At 38.4% G+C, this 17,466-nt stretch overlaps 1 protein-coding gene across 1 annotated transcript in view; it reads left to right on the plus strand.

The window, feature by feature from the left end:
- The window catches only part of abhd18 (abhydrolase domain containing 18), a 36,824-nt gene extending 19,401 nt beyond the window's left edge, over positions 1 to 17,423 (plus strand). The window contains exons 6-14 of the mRNA XM_067598462.1: positions 1,545 to 1,629; positions 2,698 to 2,725; positions 4,326 to 4,464; positions 4,715 to 4,804; positions 5,535 to 5,633; positions 8,174 to 8,409; positions 9,409 to 9,545; positions 9,925 to 10,087; positions 11,324 to 17,423. Of these exons, the coding sequence (XP_067454563.1) occupies positions 1,545 to 1,629; positions 2,698 to 2,725; positions 4,326 to 4,464; positions 4,715 to 4,804; positions 5,535 to 5,633; positions 8,174 to 8,409; positions 9,409 to 9,545; positions 9,925 to 10,087; positions 11,324 to 11,381 (1,035 nt within the window). The 3' untranslated portion in view covers positions 11,382 to 17,423. The remainder of the gene's footprint in view (positions 1 to 1,544; positions 1,630 to 2,697; positions 2,726 to 4,325; positions 4,465 to 4,714; positions 4,805 to 5,534; positions 5,634 to 8,173; positions 8,410 to 9,408; positions 9,546 to 9,924; positions 10,088 to 11,323) is intronic.
- The last annotated feature ends 43 nt before the right edge of the window (positions 17,424 to 17,466 follow it).

Here is a 17,466-nt window from a genome sequence, read left to right on the forward strand (position 1 = left end):
TCCCATTAGTTTAACAACAGTCCTTAATAGTCCCTCCATGGATGTATAAAGAGTCCTTCAGGCTGCTACAACAAGCCAGCTGTTGCATTGGCTATCGCAAGGAGCTAACTACTGCTGCTACTCTGCCGTGCAGTGGAGAGAACTGAAGATGACATCTGGAAACTATCATTGGACCAACTCGATGTCAATATTGCATTCTGGTTGTTGGTTGGTAAGGGAGGACAGCCTCCCTTGGAGTGTCATTTTATGTGTCATGGCCAATCACAGATTAGCATGAAAAAAAAAAGAAATACATTGAGTCCAATGTAAGAGATCCCGCCCTGCACAGGACAGCATGCACCCATCCTCCTCTGTCCCCCACTCCACCTCCATCAATTGCAACCCTCGCCCCCCACCCCCCCACCCACCACACTTCACACATTGCCCTTTCACCTCCCGCCCTGCATGTGTCGCTGTTGAAGCATTTAAAACAGAATTTCAGTAATGGATTTTTTCCAAAGAAGAGAGAAAAAATACTTTATAAATAATACTGAGATTTGGTAATGGTTTATTTCAACCAAATATTCTTTTTTATATTTTGATCTCCCTTTTACCTCTCAAAAAAATAGAGGAGGATCAACTTCCTCTGCCTCTATGGACCAGCCTCCACTGGTACGTCTCCAAATTAAGAGGCACATGGCACAGTAGCGCTAATTTCTTTAATTATTTAAATTCACCCCAACATGCCAACCGGATTGGTAAGGATCTTACAGTATTGTTCAGATGTTCTTATACACATCCAACAGATCTTTTTCTTGGTTTATACAATAAGAGGCCCTTCTCAGTATGAATCCGGAAGTCCGTCAGAGTTGTCTGGGCATTTTTATCACAAGTAGCTAAAAGTCTACTCACTGTCTCCTGTCAAGTTTGTTATCTTAAATTTCAGTTTTGCTGCTTAACTGCAGTTTTTATCAATATTTGCTGCAGTGACATTACCGCATGCATCCGTGTTTCCATATACTGAACACAGCCTTAAATCCTTATAGAAGCACTTTTTATTGTACCATAGTGTGTGTGTGTGTTGCCTGATAAGACAAATAGGTCTATCATTAAGCACAAACAGGAAGTGGTATTATTGTGTTTTGGGACTTGATGGTTGGTTCTTCACAGAAATTAACTTCTTTGTTCCACAGATACATCTAGGCCTCTTAACTAGGGCCAGGTCGCCCAAAAACATGTTTTCTCTCTTAGGTCTACATCAAGTCGTATCAACTCCTGGACAAATTTGGCTTAGCCCTAGATCTTTTTCAAGACCTAAAAGTGCCCCCGTCTTACTTTACTGTAAAGTCCATTCTCAGTGTATGTGCACTGGAGGCTTCAAGTTTCCACATCACTCTTGTGTAAGTTGAATATTGGACCAGGATTGTCTCCAAACTAATCGTGATGTCACAAATCAAGCTCATAGGCCCACCCCCAGATTTTCAATAAGCACAGATAAATTTCCACCTTCAACAAATAAACATGAACGTGTGTGTGTGTGTGTGTGTGTGTGTGTGTGTGTGTAGTTTTTCTGGCGTCGGAGGACCCTGATGGCCAGGCCCATGATTAAAGAGACAGGAATGGCTTCACTGCTTCTGGAGAACCCTTATTATATCCTTCTCTTGTTTTTTCACATCTGCTGTTTTTTTGTTAATTTTGTTAATTTCCCTCGAAAATAATTCTCATGGACAGCCCCTGGTACCCTATATTGTCTGCATTCTACTGTGCTTCAACTTATACTATGGCACTTTTAGCTGTGTATAGTTTTGATTATGTAGAATAAAATTATAACCATATCTATAAAAGGTTATATTATTCTCTGAAACATTTGTGTGCTGTTTGAATTTGAAAAGATACAAGCTTAAATCATAAATTATAGCATTTTTCTGGTTTGATCATTTGGAACTTCAGCTAGTAAGTAGTATGACAAATGGTAAATGGTCACATGACAGGTTACTGCTGCTTTAAAGGGGCACTTCAGTGGTTTAATGTTGCGCTTCCATCACGTCGAGTTATGATACCCAAAACAGACAAAAAATGAGGATATTCTAACTTTTAGTTCCTAGTGTGGGTCACACCCCAAAAACACTAATGCCCATAATGCAATACTTCATTAGACTAATATAATATCCCAATGTATTTTAAACTCCACATGTCTGATTTGAAACACAGGCTTTTAGGCTTATAGATTTACAGTCTCCAAGGTCAAGCTGGGATACAGTGCATTCAGAAAGTATTCAGACCCCTTCACTTTTTTCACATCAGACTTGACAAAGCTCTTTCAGAGCCACAGAAGACATTATACAACTGTTTTCACAGGCTGAAGTACTCCCCATGACATGTAAACTGACTTTCTTGCGTAAAATTAGTGTGGTGTTCCATTAAGTGTGTATATTCAGTGTTAATCTAATACCTTGAATATATAGTAGGCTAACAGGTTTGCAGGCACAATCAATAATTTGCAAGCATAATCAATAAATATTAAAGAGTGTATTTGTTTGCTTGCAGCATGCACATACATGGAAGTGGGTAGAAGAGAGAATTAAGAAATCTTCTGATATACATCATAATTCTGTCGCCTGTTTATATGATTATGTCTTCTTGTTATCTTTATCTGATGTCATGGAAATTGGTATGTTATCTGTGAAAATATTTTCTATTCCTTGACTAACCTTTTACATGGCTATCGTAAACCCAAAGACCAACTGTAAGTTAACACCCCATCACACACTAGTAACCTATTTGGGTTTTTGATTTCCCAAAGTGGACCAGAGTGGGCTTTTCGGTTTTAAAAATGAAGAATTTTCAAAACTTAGATGCCTGACAAGGGCTCAGGATGCATTTGATGGCTACTTACATGTCATCATACGGCTGTAAGTAGTGACTTGCCAACAAGCTAACTGTTTTGACTCTGTATTTTGGTTTTAAAATCTGAAAAGAAGAAATCTAAACAGCCCTTAGTTTGCCAGGATCTGATGATAATTGTGCTCTTTGTAATATAACTGACTGGCAGAGCATGTCTTTAGTACAACAAACATGTGCATTGTCAGTAACATTGGTTATTTGTGGTTCAAATACAGACAGAAAGTTTGTATAAATACAGTAAAGCCCAAAATATTATGTATTCTTTTGGCTAATACAGATATTGAGATTTTAACAACATATCATCTGATATTCATATTTTTCATGTTAATGTCAAAAATTGCAATCTAATTGTGTGGAAGCAGAATTACAACTTGCATTAGGTTTGTAATTTATTTTTGAATAAGTTGTTTTGTCTGTAACTTGCTGCATATGTTTGATACCTCAGCATCACACATATACAAAAATCACAACACTACTGCTTGGGTATTTGGGATCTTGGGCAGAATGAGATGTCCCATTTTGTCTTCACCACTTCATTGTGTGTTCAAGCACACAATCAATCTCTGATTGCTATTGTTTGTTACTAGTGAGAGTTTGGCAGGTTGGACTGGGTATTGTTTGAAATGTATGCTTGTGCTGATGCAGATATCAAAACTACTTTTTCCCTCACATCGAGAAGTATAAACATGTTTTTTTTCTAAAAAATCTTTTTTTTTCATTGAACAAAAAAGCTCTCAAATTACATGTCATGTCAATTATGAATCTAACCAGATATTCAGCTTTTAGTATTCGATAGTTTTTGATACTCTGTATGAAAAATGTATTGACATTCAATACCCTGCCTTGTGTTGAAAATCTGGGAGAGGAAATTTGTAGCTTGCGCCTTCGCAGAAGACAGCAGCTGTTCTCAGCATGGATTCACAGCACTTACAATGGATCCCAATGGAGATGCAGCAAAAAAAGTATCATAACAAACTTCTCAAACCTCTCCTGAAGCGTAACTGACCTCTCCCATGTTGATATATGTATGTTCAGTGTGTTCCAAACTCATTCTTTCTCCACAATAAAGCTAAATACATTATTTCTGTGTTGCGCTGTCATCTCCATAGCTTCAAAGTTCCATTGGAAGTATTATATTTAACTATTTATTTGGTAAAGCAGTGGGGATCAGCATAGAAGTGGACTATGCTACAGGGGTGATTTGAGAAGTTTCTATGGATGGTTTGATGCGTTTTTTCTCATGACTCAGGGTCAATTTTGGAATCTATTCTAACTGATGTGAATTCAGGCTAACTACAGCTGCCATCCTCTGTGAAGAAACAAGCTATTAACTGCTCAGAGCCACCTGCAAGACTGGAGGGGGTGATGATCAAATACTAAGATAGATTGCTGGGATTAATTAAATGTAAAGTAAACAGGGACATTATTTGTGAGCATTTTAGGCGGTCCAGTTTAAAGAATGTGTCAGACCTGTTTGTGATGGGAGGGGCTTTGATCCTGGAGTCCACAGTGCTTCTCCGTTGGCTGGAGAGAGAGGGATACTGGCCTCTAGGAATGACTGGCATCTCCATGGGAGGATATGTGAGTCACCAAAACAACACACTATGCTGTCATTTCATATGTTAATGCAGTTTTCACATCACTTTCCTCTTATCAAATCCATATATTCTCCCAGTTTTGCACTAAATAAGTAGCCAACATGCTTGCTATCCTGGAGACCCATAGTCACCAGCATCTTGCTTTAAACATGATAATAAATGTTTTACATGCAAGTCCACATAAAAATACAATTCCAAAATAATGCTTAATCCTTCTCTGTGTGTGTGTCCAGATGGCATCCCTGGCAGTGACTAACTGGCCGAAGCCCATCCCTCTGATTCCCTGTCTGTCCTGGTCCACTGCCTCAAGTGTCTTCACCACGGTAACACACCCTTTCTACCTGACATGAATAATTCAGAAGACTTATTACTGCAGCATTAGGGTTGACTTCATAACCAAACACTTTAGTAGAGGTTCTGTAAGTGTTTTCTCCTTACTGCTTTGAGTGTAAGTAATGTGGCACAAAATCCAGTCCTTGTTCTGTGCAAAAATGCATTCTAAAGTTCAGCTGAAGCCAATATGAGGCTTCAACAGTTTGAGTTAGACAAATCTAGACGGTATCTTCCAAAGTTAGTCTTTTTAGTATCAAGTTCCCCCTTTGTGGAAACAGTGTGGTTATCATACTAACAACATTGTAACTTTGGAAGATACCCTGTAGATTTGTCAAAGTCAGACTGCTGAATCCTAATGTTTCAGCTGAACCTAAGAACACTTATTTGCACAGAACAAGGACTGTGGATTTTATTACCTATTATTTACAGTGAGAGCCAGCATGGATAGGAGGAATTATTACAGTGACCAATAACTCTTTAAATGTACATACAGGCATGTGAGTATTGTTTTAAAATATATTTGAAAAAATGTGAACCTATCCCTTAATGTGAGGATGAATTGGTTCAGATTGTGGTTGTTTTTTCTTGACTAAAACTGGAGCACAGTAGCTCTGTGTGTATGTGTGTTTGCTACCACATATTGTCCTCCTATATGACCCTGTCACACTCTGTGTGTGTGTGTGTGTGTGTGTGTGTGTGTGTGTGTGTGTGTGTTTGTAGGGTGTGCTGAGTAAAGCAGTGAACTGGACAGAGCTGGAGAAGCAGTATGCCATTAATTCAGTGTATGAAGAGATCATTAAGCTGTTGGAGTACTGTGGGGTATGTTGTCCTTCAACTGTTCATGAAGATCCCTTACTCATTCTCTTACATAGTGATTAAAAATGTTCAATTGTTATGTAGTGTTTAAATTTCTCATAAGAACCAGGGCAGCACAACTGGCTTTAAAGCCCCTGGAAAGGCAAATTAATCTTGCTATTAATCAGGCTATTAATCATGTAATTTGGGATCTAATGTGCATATAGTAAACACCTAAAAAGTAAATGGACTGTACTTGTATAGCACCTTTCTAGTCTTCCAACCACTCAAAGCACTTTTACACTACAAATCACATTCACCTATTCACACAAACGCTGAATGGGAACAGGGGCTACCATGCAAGGTCCCAACCTGCCCATCAGAGGAAACTAACCATTCACACACATTCATACACTGATTGCACAGCCATCAGGAGCAATTTGGGGTTAAGTATCTTGCCCAAGGACACGTCGGCATGTGGACTGGAGGAGCCAGGAATTGAACCGCTGATCTTCCAATTAGTGGACAACCTGCTCAACCTCCTGAGCCACAGGACATAGCTTTTGACATGGTAGTAGTAGCAGGTGCTAACAGGCTAAGCTAACTGTGTCAGTGGCTAACCAGCTTGAGGAAACTACAACTGTGGGTCCCAAAAGGAAGTAAAACTACAACTGTGGGTCCTTATAACGCTTATCACTTCAATTTTTCATATAAAAAATGAAGTTCAAGCGACCATCTCACCTTCTCGCACGGGCGTAACCATAGAAACGTTTATGATGAAGATGACATCGTTTTCTCCTTCAGCACACCAACAGGCGGACACTGTGCCATGTGGCTACTATAATACTGTACGCAGCTACTATAGTAAAAATCACAGGTGCTGGTGTATAAATGAACCATCCTTTTATTCCAAAAGTCATAAATAAAGCAAGGGAAGTACATTTTATAAAGCCCTGAGGGCGGGAGTGGATGAACCCACTTAAAGAGTACCCGCCCAGACGGGACGCTCTAAGAAGTAAAGTGAACAAGCTCGCAAGGAGGCAGGGATCATTTCATTGGTCAACACTAAACCTGGCCTTCTATTGGTTTGGGGATTTTGACACGGTTGTTGCACAAAAAGTCCAAGAGCAGAGGAGAAATCTGAGAGCAGAAGTTTCAGTGCAAGGAGAAGAGCTGAAGCTTGAGCGCAGGAAATCTGTGCAAGCAACATTATATTTGAGTGCAAGGGCAGGGTTTTGAGGGACAAATTACAAAATCTGAACGTGAAATCAATAAATTATGCTCTCAAATTGATATACCACGCTCTTGAATAAAGATAGGGAAATAGCTCCATAGGGCTAAACTAGGGAATTTATTACGTAATAAATACCTGCCTAATCATATTTAAGAGAAAGATGATTGACGTGGCTATCCGGCCAAGCTGATTTCCCAACACTTACTTACATCTCCCCCATGAGAAAACAATGGTAAATGGTAAATGGACTGTACTTGTATAGCGCCTTTCTAGTCTTCCGACCACTCAAAGCGCTTTTTACACTACGAATCACATTCACCCATTCACACACATTCATATGCTGAATGGGTACAGGGGCTACCATGGAAGGTCCCAACCTGCCCATCAGAGAAAGCTAACCATTCACACACATTCATACACTGATCAGGAGCAATTTTGGGGTTAAGTGTCTTGCCCAAGGACACATCGGCATGTGGACTGGAGGAGCCAGGAATCGAACCGCTGATCTTCCGATTAGTGGATGACCCGCTCTACCTCCTGAGCCACAGCCGCCCCAAATGCACTGCACTTCTCTTTGCTTTTAGCTAGAATGAGAATTCAAATTAGCCTGATGTGGTATGAAAGTTACTTAAGCTAACTAGCAGACTTGGGTACACCATCCAAATCTGTATTAATCACGAAGTTGATAATAAGCTCAAAAGTTTTGAATAGAAAAGCTAATGCTAGTTGTTTCATGTAAATGAATGGAAGATGCTAAAACGATTAGCATCATACTGGCGCAGGAGTAGAAATACCTCAGTATTTGGGGGGATACCTAGAATTTCCAGTCATGTGTGTACAGGGTGTCTACAGAGGTGAGTGCCACTGGGCAGGAGTCATTCAGGCAGGCGGGTCTTGTTTTCGTGGGCACAGAAATGATGGTGGACTTCTTGAAGCACATGGGAATGACAGACAGAGCCAAGGACAGGTTGAATATCATTGTGAACACTGGCGCAAGTTGGTCAGCACATAGTTTTAGGACCCAGCCATTGATACTGTCTGGTCCTGCTGCTTTCTTGGTGTTGCTTGAAAGCCCTCTTAACATCATGCTCAGAAAGGGTGATAGTTGTGGAAGGTGCACCAACCTATCCATTAACCTCTGTTTTAGCTGTTCTTGCTTGCTGGCTGCTGATCAAAGCAAGCATAAAAGTATAGTAAAAGGATTCTGCTGGAGAACTAATCCCCTCTTAACAAACACATACATGAACACATATAACACATACATTAACACATATGAGCCTCAAAAAGTACAATGTGTCTGTCTTTTGGTCTGTGTGTCCACATTTATCAGGCTGATTCCTTTAAGATGGGTCAAGAACTTGTGAAGAACTCTCCAGGTAGTGTGGACTCTTTAGAGCATCTGCTGGGCTTGTCTGGAGATGACAACGCATCAGAGGCCAAGTACTCCAAGGCTGGGGGGGAAGCTGAGGCTGGTCGAGGCCTGTTGATTGGAGGCCCTGGAGACAAAGTAGACCAATTATTATCATCAGTGAACAGCAGTGGAATTAACTTAGACACTCTACCAAGGTAATCAATTGAAGGACAAGGCTTCACATATTATGTTTATATTTGTAATATCCACTTTTTCTCCCTTTGATATATTGAAAATACATGTGCAAGTTACACATTTATAGTTTCCTGGACATATGTTCCATATACCTATAACTTACATATACATTGGTAAGTTGAATATATTTAAACACCTATCTATCTAATCTATCATTAGGGCTCCCAGCACATTGTACTGATAAATATAATTGTTAGAATACTTGCTCGAACACCGTTTTTTTTCACTGAAAAGAGTTGATCCATAGATGGGTGAAAAATTAAAAGAAAACCCAACATAAAGTGTGTTAGTAGTCTGCAGAGCAGATATATTCTACAAATAAAAACCCAAAAGGAACATGACAGATTTGATGGAATTTTGCCAGAGTTATGGCTATAACTCACTGATGCCCAGTCTGATCAACAAGATGTTTTCACACTTGATGTTTGCAATGTGATCTGACAGGATGTAGTCTTTCCTCCACTCCAGAAAAAAATCTGCAATCAGCCAATCAACTTTTAGCATGAGTTACTATAAACCGCATTTGCAGTTGTCCATCAGTAAAAACCTGTTTGGGTACAGTATGTGAAACTATGGACATGGACATAGGTTGTAGGGTTGTATATCAGACATGAATCTGACAAAGGGATTTGTATGTAGAAACTCTATGTAACAGATAAATGACTCATTGTTGACCAACAACAGACAATCTTTGCTTTCCACAATTTTATATTTTGTTTTCAACTTTTTGGTGGTAGTGATTTACAGGTATCAAAACTTAACAAAATATTGGGACGTGGAGAGGATACTTTACTCATGAATCGTACTATTGCAATCACGTCTAATCTCCGTACTATGCAGGAAGTACACTCGCAATAATGTACGTGTATGTTTTTGTTTCACTGATTTTGTTGTTATTTTCAGTATCCTACTGTTACTTGTTCCAGTGACACTGTTTCATCTCTTATGTTTCATCGCAGAAGCATTCATGCCAAGAACGCATTGCATGTGAAGAAGACAGATTCAGCCAAATGCTGTCGGCCATCATTATACAGGGAGTCTATAAGCTTCATGAAGGGAGTGATGGATGAATGTACACACATGGCCAACTTCTCTGGTTGGTGTTACAGTGCAGGCAAACCTATTTACAGGCAATGTTTCTGATTTGTATCATAACACAAATAGGACAAAAGAAAGCAAACATCCAAAAATCCTTCAACAGGTGCTGGATCAAAAAAGCACACCTCCAAGCAAATTTACTAAAGAAATGTTTCAGTCACACTGAGAACTTCATCAGACAAACAGCATTACAAGTGGCAGGCTATATATCTACAGTACATACACACAGTATTACTCAGGTAGTTTTTACCTCCTATATCATTGGGCTACTAAGAAAATTATCAGTGCAAACCTTTGACGGAGCCACACATATACACCGTGCACCCGTACTTTTTCCCACTGCTGATAAATGGTATCTGTCATTCCTTCTGTCATAGTTCCTGTAGACACCAGTCTCATCATCGTGATCCAGGCCAAAGAAGATGCCTACATCCCTCGTACTGGGGTCCTCAGTCTGCAGGAGATTTGGCCAGGGTGTGAAGTCAGATACCTGAATGGAGGACACATAAGTGCTTATCTGTTTAAGCAGAATGTCTTCAGGTAACACTGACTTGTTAGTAACCTTATGCAGTCACTCACTGCTCCCTATATAACAGACACTTAGCAGTTTACTCAATAGTGAGTCATAAATTGAGATTTAGGACACTCACTAATCGTGATCATTTTGCATCACCACGTTCACTTGTGGAGGTGCATAAGTTATTTTTGCATCTATAAAATGTGGTGCATTGCACTGTGGGATTGTAAGCAGAAAGTCATGTACATGGCATGGACACTACTTTTTTGGTTCCATTGTGGCATTTTGGAGGGCACTATACAGTGGATAAATTTACACACTTTGAATTCAGACATAACTAAAATGGCACAGGGTAAATATAGTGTATCTAGTGATTATTTGCTATACTTAGAAAGCCACTGAGGGGCTGCTACTAGGAGATTTCATAGTGACATGTGCTTCCAAGGAAATGAGTGTTTGTTGATGATGGAAAGTTCAGATGTATTGTGCAGATTATTTCAGCTCACCACTTGCTGATCATCCGTTATTGTTCACTGCAGCTTTTTACACTAAGTAGAACAAACTGTGTTACAAAATATACAAACACAAAACAACTTGGTGTGAAGAAAGAGAATAGCTTCAGGAGCAGCATGGAGAACAGGAATTGTTACTGCAAGCAAGACCCATTTCCACAGACATAATGGCACATGAGTATTGTATTAAGACAGAAAAAAACCCAAACCTGCCCTTAAATGCCTCAGGATACTTGATAAAAGGCCAAAATGAAAGGTTTGGCGCTCTGCAAGCTGGTGTCTGTATTCGCACCACTATCCAACATCACTCTACATTCAGGAGTGTAGGGTGTGTTTTTGTAAACTTAGCACAAAAAGTAAGGAAATTTGTGTTTGGTAGTGCTGGTGATGGTTTAGTTGTGCCAGGCCAATATCAGGAGTGAGGATCATCTTCATATCCTATCATATAGTTGTGAAGTAGCTTGTGAAAATAATGTGTGCAAATCTAAGAAGGCTACAGCTTTCAATGTGTCTGATACATTTAATTAACATATCTTCTGCTGCTAATGTAATGTTCATGTTGTAGCTGCAGATTGTCAGCATAAATTAATACACTCCAAACTGTTTTGCATTCTCAGCCAAAGAACACACTGAAAGAAACATCACAAACTACAAACATTTTTGTACATGATTTTTTTCTTTGTCATGCTACCTTTTCTGTGTTGTTGTTGTTTTAGAATTGGTATCTGATATGCGTTTTATTTCCAGACAGGCCATATACGATGCATTCAACAGATTCTGCCTGAAGTATCCTAATCTGCACTAGCTATGGCTCCCTTCGACAGTACCAGGACTGCATGTTGAACAGAATGGAAGTGGATATGTGTGAGTGGGTAGGCTGAAACACACTGCGTCAGCTGGACATTGTAAACAGTGATGCCTGTCAACAGACCAGTGTCCTCAGCATGAAGTATGGCAGTTAAATCATTTCTACTGAGACATGATGTGTCTGAACTGTACAGGCTATTCTTAGATAAAGATCAAATGAGCACAGTCCCTTTCTAATTCTTTACATTGCCTACTTCTGTAAAGGGAACGATGTGTGTCTTGGTGCACCCAAATGAAAAATAATTGATTGAAACTGTATCAAAAATGTGACCCCAGACTCTGTGACCTAAGACCTTATTACCAGATAGTGGACTTTTCAGATTAAAGTTGGTGTGGAGTTCTCCCACCAGTATTTGGTTGTCAAAGGAACACTCAGGCCGTTAGTTTTGCTCTGGCAAACTGGTGGTAACTGTGTTGCCTCTGTTATGAATATTCCATATACTCTCCCTGTTACCTAGAGACTCTGGATAGGACACTCACAGTCCCTGTATTATCATACTGATACTATGTCAGAAAATATAAACTCCCTGTTGCGTAGGTATGACAGACCCTAGGTTACTATTAATGGTGTAACAGAACATAGTTGATCCACGATCAGTACAGATCACCCCCCATGGTTTGGCACGCATGTGAACCACTGATTAATTGCAAAATTTAAGGTCTCATTGGAAACAAAGTAAACAAACTGCTTTAGCTATAAGTCATGGGCAGACAGTGTGTCACTGACAGGGATTTTGAAGAGCAACAACCAAACTAGCATCTAATGGGTCCGAATTGACATTTTCAGGTATGTTTCAGTTATGCTGTTTAATACACTGCAGCTGAGCAGCTAATTGGCTGGCTAGCTGCTAACTGACTGTGACGTCCCCAAGGAAAGGTCCAGGGGATAAAAGGAGTAACACATATAAAAGTAAGCCCGAAAGAGAGGAAGAAAGGAGAAACAGATGTTTCAGGGGGGGGTATCTACAACAGGGACAATAGTTAAAAATCAACCCAAGATAAACCAAAGTTAAAAAGCAATCTTCACCCTCCCTTCGAAAAGAAGTAAACCGAAACCTACTGATCCCAGTGCAGAAACACACAGTACACAAGCTGCCACATGGCCCACTGACTGGGCTCCCTCTCTCCACCTTTGTATGCACGTTGAATATTTATTTGGTGACTTGTTCAACAAACTAAGGTGCAGGACAAGACATGTTCATGTTTGTAAGTTATCATCAAGTTTCGATGACGTGATCTGAGGCTATTTTTTCATTCACTAGCATGTTTAAAGGAAGAAGGTATCATGCCTCATATTGCAATTTGATTTAACAATTGAGTATTGAATATGTTATATATTTTAAGATTTTATTTAAACATTGGACATCTTGAATGTTTTTTTTCATTTAAGCCCCTGCTGTTATGTGGAAAACTACTTGAGCAGCATGTAATCAGATCACGCTTGCTTGTGACTTGATGGAGATTATTGACTGGCTTCCTTATTTAGCTTTATTTAGTTTTCTTAGCTGTGCAGCAAACAGATGCACCAGTACTCGTCTTTGTATTTCTAGCAAAGAATCTGCTCAGTGAGTGTTTGCTGTAGTAGCAAACCACACATGTTGATACCACCAGTAACACAACAAGGGTGTCACCTATTCAACTAGGACTGAAATCTAAATGATTATAACTTAAAATAAGCCACCACAGCAGCATGCATCTGTGTAGGAGACACATTTACTTCTTTGTACAGCAGTATTATTAGATTTTTGGGGACTGGGAGCTGCAGTGTCCGGTGATAATTCTCTGTGGGTTTATCACTGGTAGCAACTTTTTTCACACCAGTCTTTTATCCACTGTTAATATAAAACACTGATTAGTACAGCTTTAGATGAATGAACAAGTGTTTCTTAATGACCTCAGTAGATATGACTACTGTGTATGAAGGAGGACTGATCTCATAAAAGTTATGACTATGTTGAGGGTCATAATATGAGGAGCTGAGATGGCAGATGGGCGAAACAATGCAGCTCTTTAATTTGATGGAGCTCTATATACTCAGTCTTGTCACTGCTGTTCTTGCACACTGGTCTATCACTGGTCTTTCTGCCAGAGCATACGTCTTTAAACTAGAGGCCTCAGTGTCTTTGACAGAGATGTTGTTGGACCATCATAACAAGACAGTGAAGAATGGTAATAGCTTGGCTTATGTGGTCCAGATATCGTATCATGTGCCACATTTCAATATAGTAAAGTGCAGAACATTCTACACATACATAGTTGAAAGTTTCACTTGACACAAATAACAGCAAATGAACATGTCTGGAAAAACTAAAGTGAGAAGATTTCAGCTTCAAAAGAGTTCAGTCAGACCTGTCAGGCATTCTAGACAAACTACTGCTGTCCACCTCCACTGTACCGATGCTGTGACAATCTGCAGTTTGTCCAAAATGTTCAGTTTAGTTTTTGGTTAGGTATATAATGTTGTAAATAGCACCCCAAAAGCAAATCAGGTTGAAAGAATAAAGCTAACCTACCCCCAACAACCAACTGTGTGTCCTATGGAGTGTAAACAAACACATACCGTTGAGTAGAGGGGGGCAGAACAACTGCCAAGTCAAATTTCAGTTATAGATTGTCTGACCCAAAACACAAGCGTTGATTGTAAAACATGCAAAAAATACATTCCAAGTAACACATTTCCCTAAATCAACCAGAACCAGAAGATCATTTAAACAAGTCTAGAGAAGGTTTTATGAGAATCTGATTTTGAAGATTCAAAAACAGAGTTTTGACATTGAAAGAGGCAGAGACAATTTAAGGACCTAGTTCTTGTTTTACACTGAATTTTCTTTTGTTTTGTTTTATATTCTAAAATTTGTGACATGTAATTAGTTTTAAATACTGCCAATAATCCTAAAGACAGAATCAACAATTAGACTTACACAGTCTAATAATGAATTATTCATTCATTCATTCATTAATCTTATACAATAGCTTGTTGTATTTTGCTCTTTTTTTGATTACAGTTTACAATGTTTAATTACTATCTATTAACACATTTGACACATTTGAAAAAGCCAAAAATTGATTCATTTGATTTTCATTGAACTGATTCATTATTAAACTCAAAGTAAAAGAAAAAGTTGTGAAAATCATAAGATCATTGAATTATTTAATTATATAATTAATCATTTTATTTCCCTATTCTGTCTTTAAATTATGAATTAATAATTGAATTTTGAAATTGCAAAATGTATATAAAAATACCTTCAAACGTGCAGCTTTGTTATTCCATTTTCTAATGTCTCTGCCTCTGATTCCATCTCAGAATTCATGTGCTTCCTGCTATAACGTTTACAGTGTCCATTCCATGATTTCTTTCTTTTAAAAATGGTTCTTTGAAATGAAATCAAGTCAAACCTACATAGCAACCAGTTGTGCTCTGATTGGACAGATTACTACTGTAGCTACGGTTGCCTCTCTGTGGGTAGAATCTGGGATTGAATTTGTAGGTGGCATACTGCTCTTTAAAATAAGGCAATCACAAATGGAAACTGTAAAGCTGTAAACAAATGAATTGTGAGACGGCATATGATATAAAATACATTGATAAGTGAAATGAAAATCATACTTTAGATTAATTTTGCAATTTTGTTTTAAAATGTAATTCTTAATTGCTCATTGAAAGTCAGAATAAGAAATCAGAATAATTAATTGGACGAAATTGAATGATCTTGTTATTATTGCAATAATAAATTAATAATAAATCTAATACAATAAGCTTTATTGTATTAAAGCGTCTTTATTGATAAATCTAACAATTTTTTATGTTTTAGTTGACTGATTTATTATAATTAAACACCATAAAATTCTATAATATTCTGGTGGCACACTGCAATCACCATACTGGTTGGTTCTGCCAGTATTTTATATTACATTGCAAGTGGATGCTATCTCTTTTTATTTGAGAAAATAAAGTATTCTACAGAAATACACAAATGATAAAAATGATTGTGGAATTGATGGATATGAAAGTTTTTCAGCCATTCTCACTATTACTCACTAACTATACATCAGGATTTAGTCTAAAATGAAGTTCAGAGACAGAGCAACAGTGTCTGTGGTGAAAGAAAAAAAGAAAACCTGTTGATAATGTTCATCTGCTAAAACAAACCAGAGACCAGATGCATGGTTCTTGTCAATATGTTGCACTGAGTTTTGCATACACTGCCATGCTCTTTAAGACAACAAACTGGAAAAAAAAAAAACTTTTCTACAAACAAACACAGTATTGTAGGTCATATGATCACACAGTGGCAGCTGGTGTGGAAACAAACTGACATGTGTATGTGTGTATTTTTTCACCCCTCTGACCAGTGAATTTTCTTAATAGGATGGACTCAGTTCTGAGTCAGGGCAGGGCTCACGTTCAGCAAAAATGTCTGTTGTCATTGAAGGACCATGCCACTGTGTAATCAGGTTTATAAAACACAGTAGCATGGTTTGGAGAATGTTTAGCTGTGATGTGAACTGTAAATGATTTGTAGTAAATGGGCTAAAACATGCAAACCCACTGGTATGGTCCTGTAAGAACTTGCTGATGCTACTTTCTGCTGCAAAGTACAGTATACTGCTCCCTTTAATACACCTTTTGCCGGTGGAAACTATTAGCCAATCAGTCTGTGTTTCTGTGTTTGATTTCTTTTTTTTTTCTTCTTTTTTTTGATTGTTTCACCCATATTAATGCTTCAGTTACTGTGCCATATTGTTGTTTTCCATTTATATAATGTTTGTGTGCCACTGATACAGCAAACCTTCTTTGTCCCAACAAAGCTGTTTGTAGTCCACCACAGTTCCAGCAAATAAGTAGTCAGGTTTCAGCAGCCTCATTGATAACATCTTTACATTTGTGGAAGTAAGCTTCTAATGAGATTATTGGTAAATGGCTGCATTTAAGCTTCGCTTTTATACAAAGGGCTTTACAATTCATTCATCCATTCATACACATACTGTCATGCAAGGTGCTGTAAAATGACACTTTCTTAGGAATTATAAGATAACTCTGGTAAAAGTCTGTACTTTCCTTTTAAACAAATCCTATGTGCGGAGCACATGCACTGCAGCTCTGAAAGGTTGTACTGAAGCATAGTGATGCTCTGACTTCAATGTTGACATCAGGATGCTAACATGCTCATAATGACCAATGCTAACAGGTTGATATTTAGCAGATATAATTCAGTTCATCCTATGGGGATACTGATTGTCTGCACCAGAGTTCATGATAACCCATCTAAATGTTGTTTTTGTAAGATATCTTACAAAAAACAAAAGAGTACACCTGCTGGTGGCAGAAGAGGAAAAGTCACATTTTTGTACATACACTCAAAAACATGAGTGTATGTACAAAAATGTGCTAATCCATCCAATAGATGTTGATTTGATAGATCAATGTTGATAGATATTTCAGTCTGGACTAAAGTGGTGGACTGAATGACCGACCAACATTTCCATCAAGCCAACATTTCCATCAAGTGTTGAGGCACAATTTCAACCTGTCAGTTGAAATTGTACCTCAAGACTTAAGTTTTCCAGTCACAGTGCTGTGGTGAAAGATCTTGCTGCTTTTGTGTGTGTCTTGTAGGTTCAAACATCCAGATTGATTGTATGTTTTAAATGCAGTGATCGAATGGAACAAAGGGAAACAGAAACAAATTAGCTGTTTTATATAGATAACAAAATGATAAGTTTTGTGCTCAGGAAACAAGTTAACAGTTTGATAATGTAAGCAGTCACACACTCCTGTGTACAACAGAAACAAGTCATGAAGAGGGAGTATTGCCTTTGAGACCTCTGTAAAATGTCTTTTGCTGGCTACCCAACAATGACTGTGGCTAACTCTGTACTGGTCTTTTGAATTCCCACTGAATACATTCTCCTATTTAGGACAATCTTACTTTGTGTAGGTTTTCAACTTTGCATTAAAAATAAATCAAATAATCCAGTTCTACTCTTTCGATTTTTTTCTTCTTTATTAAATGAAGCCA

Source organism: Thunnus thynnus, chromosome 9 (assembly GCF_963924715.1).
Source record: "Thunnus thynnus chromosome 9, fThuThy2.1, whole genome shotgun sequence".
Taxonomy (NCBI): domain Eukaryota; kingdom Metazoa; phylum Chordata; class Actinopteri; order Scombriformes; family Scombridae; genus Thunnus; species Thunnus thynnus.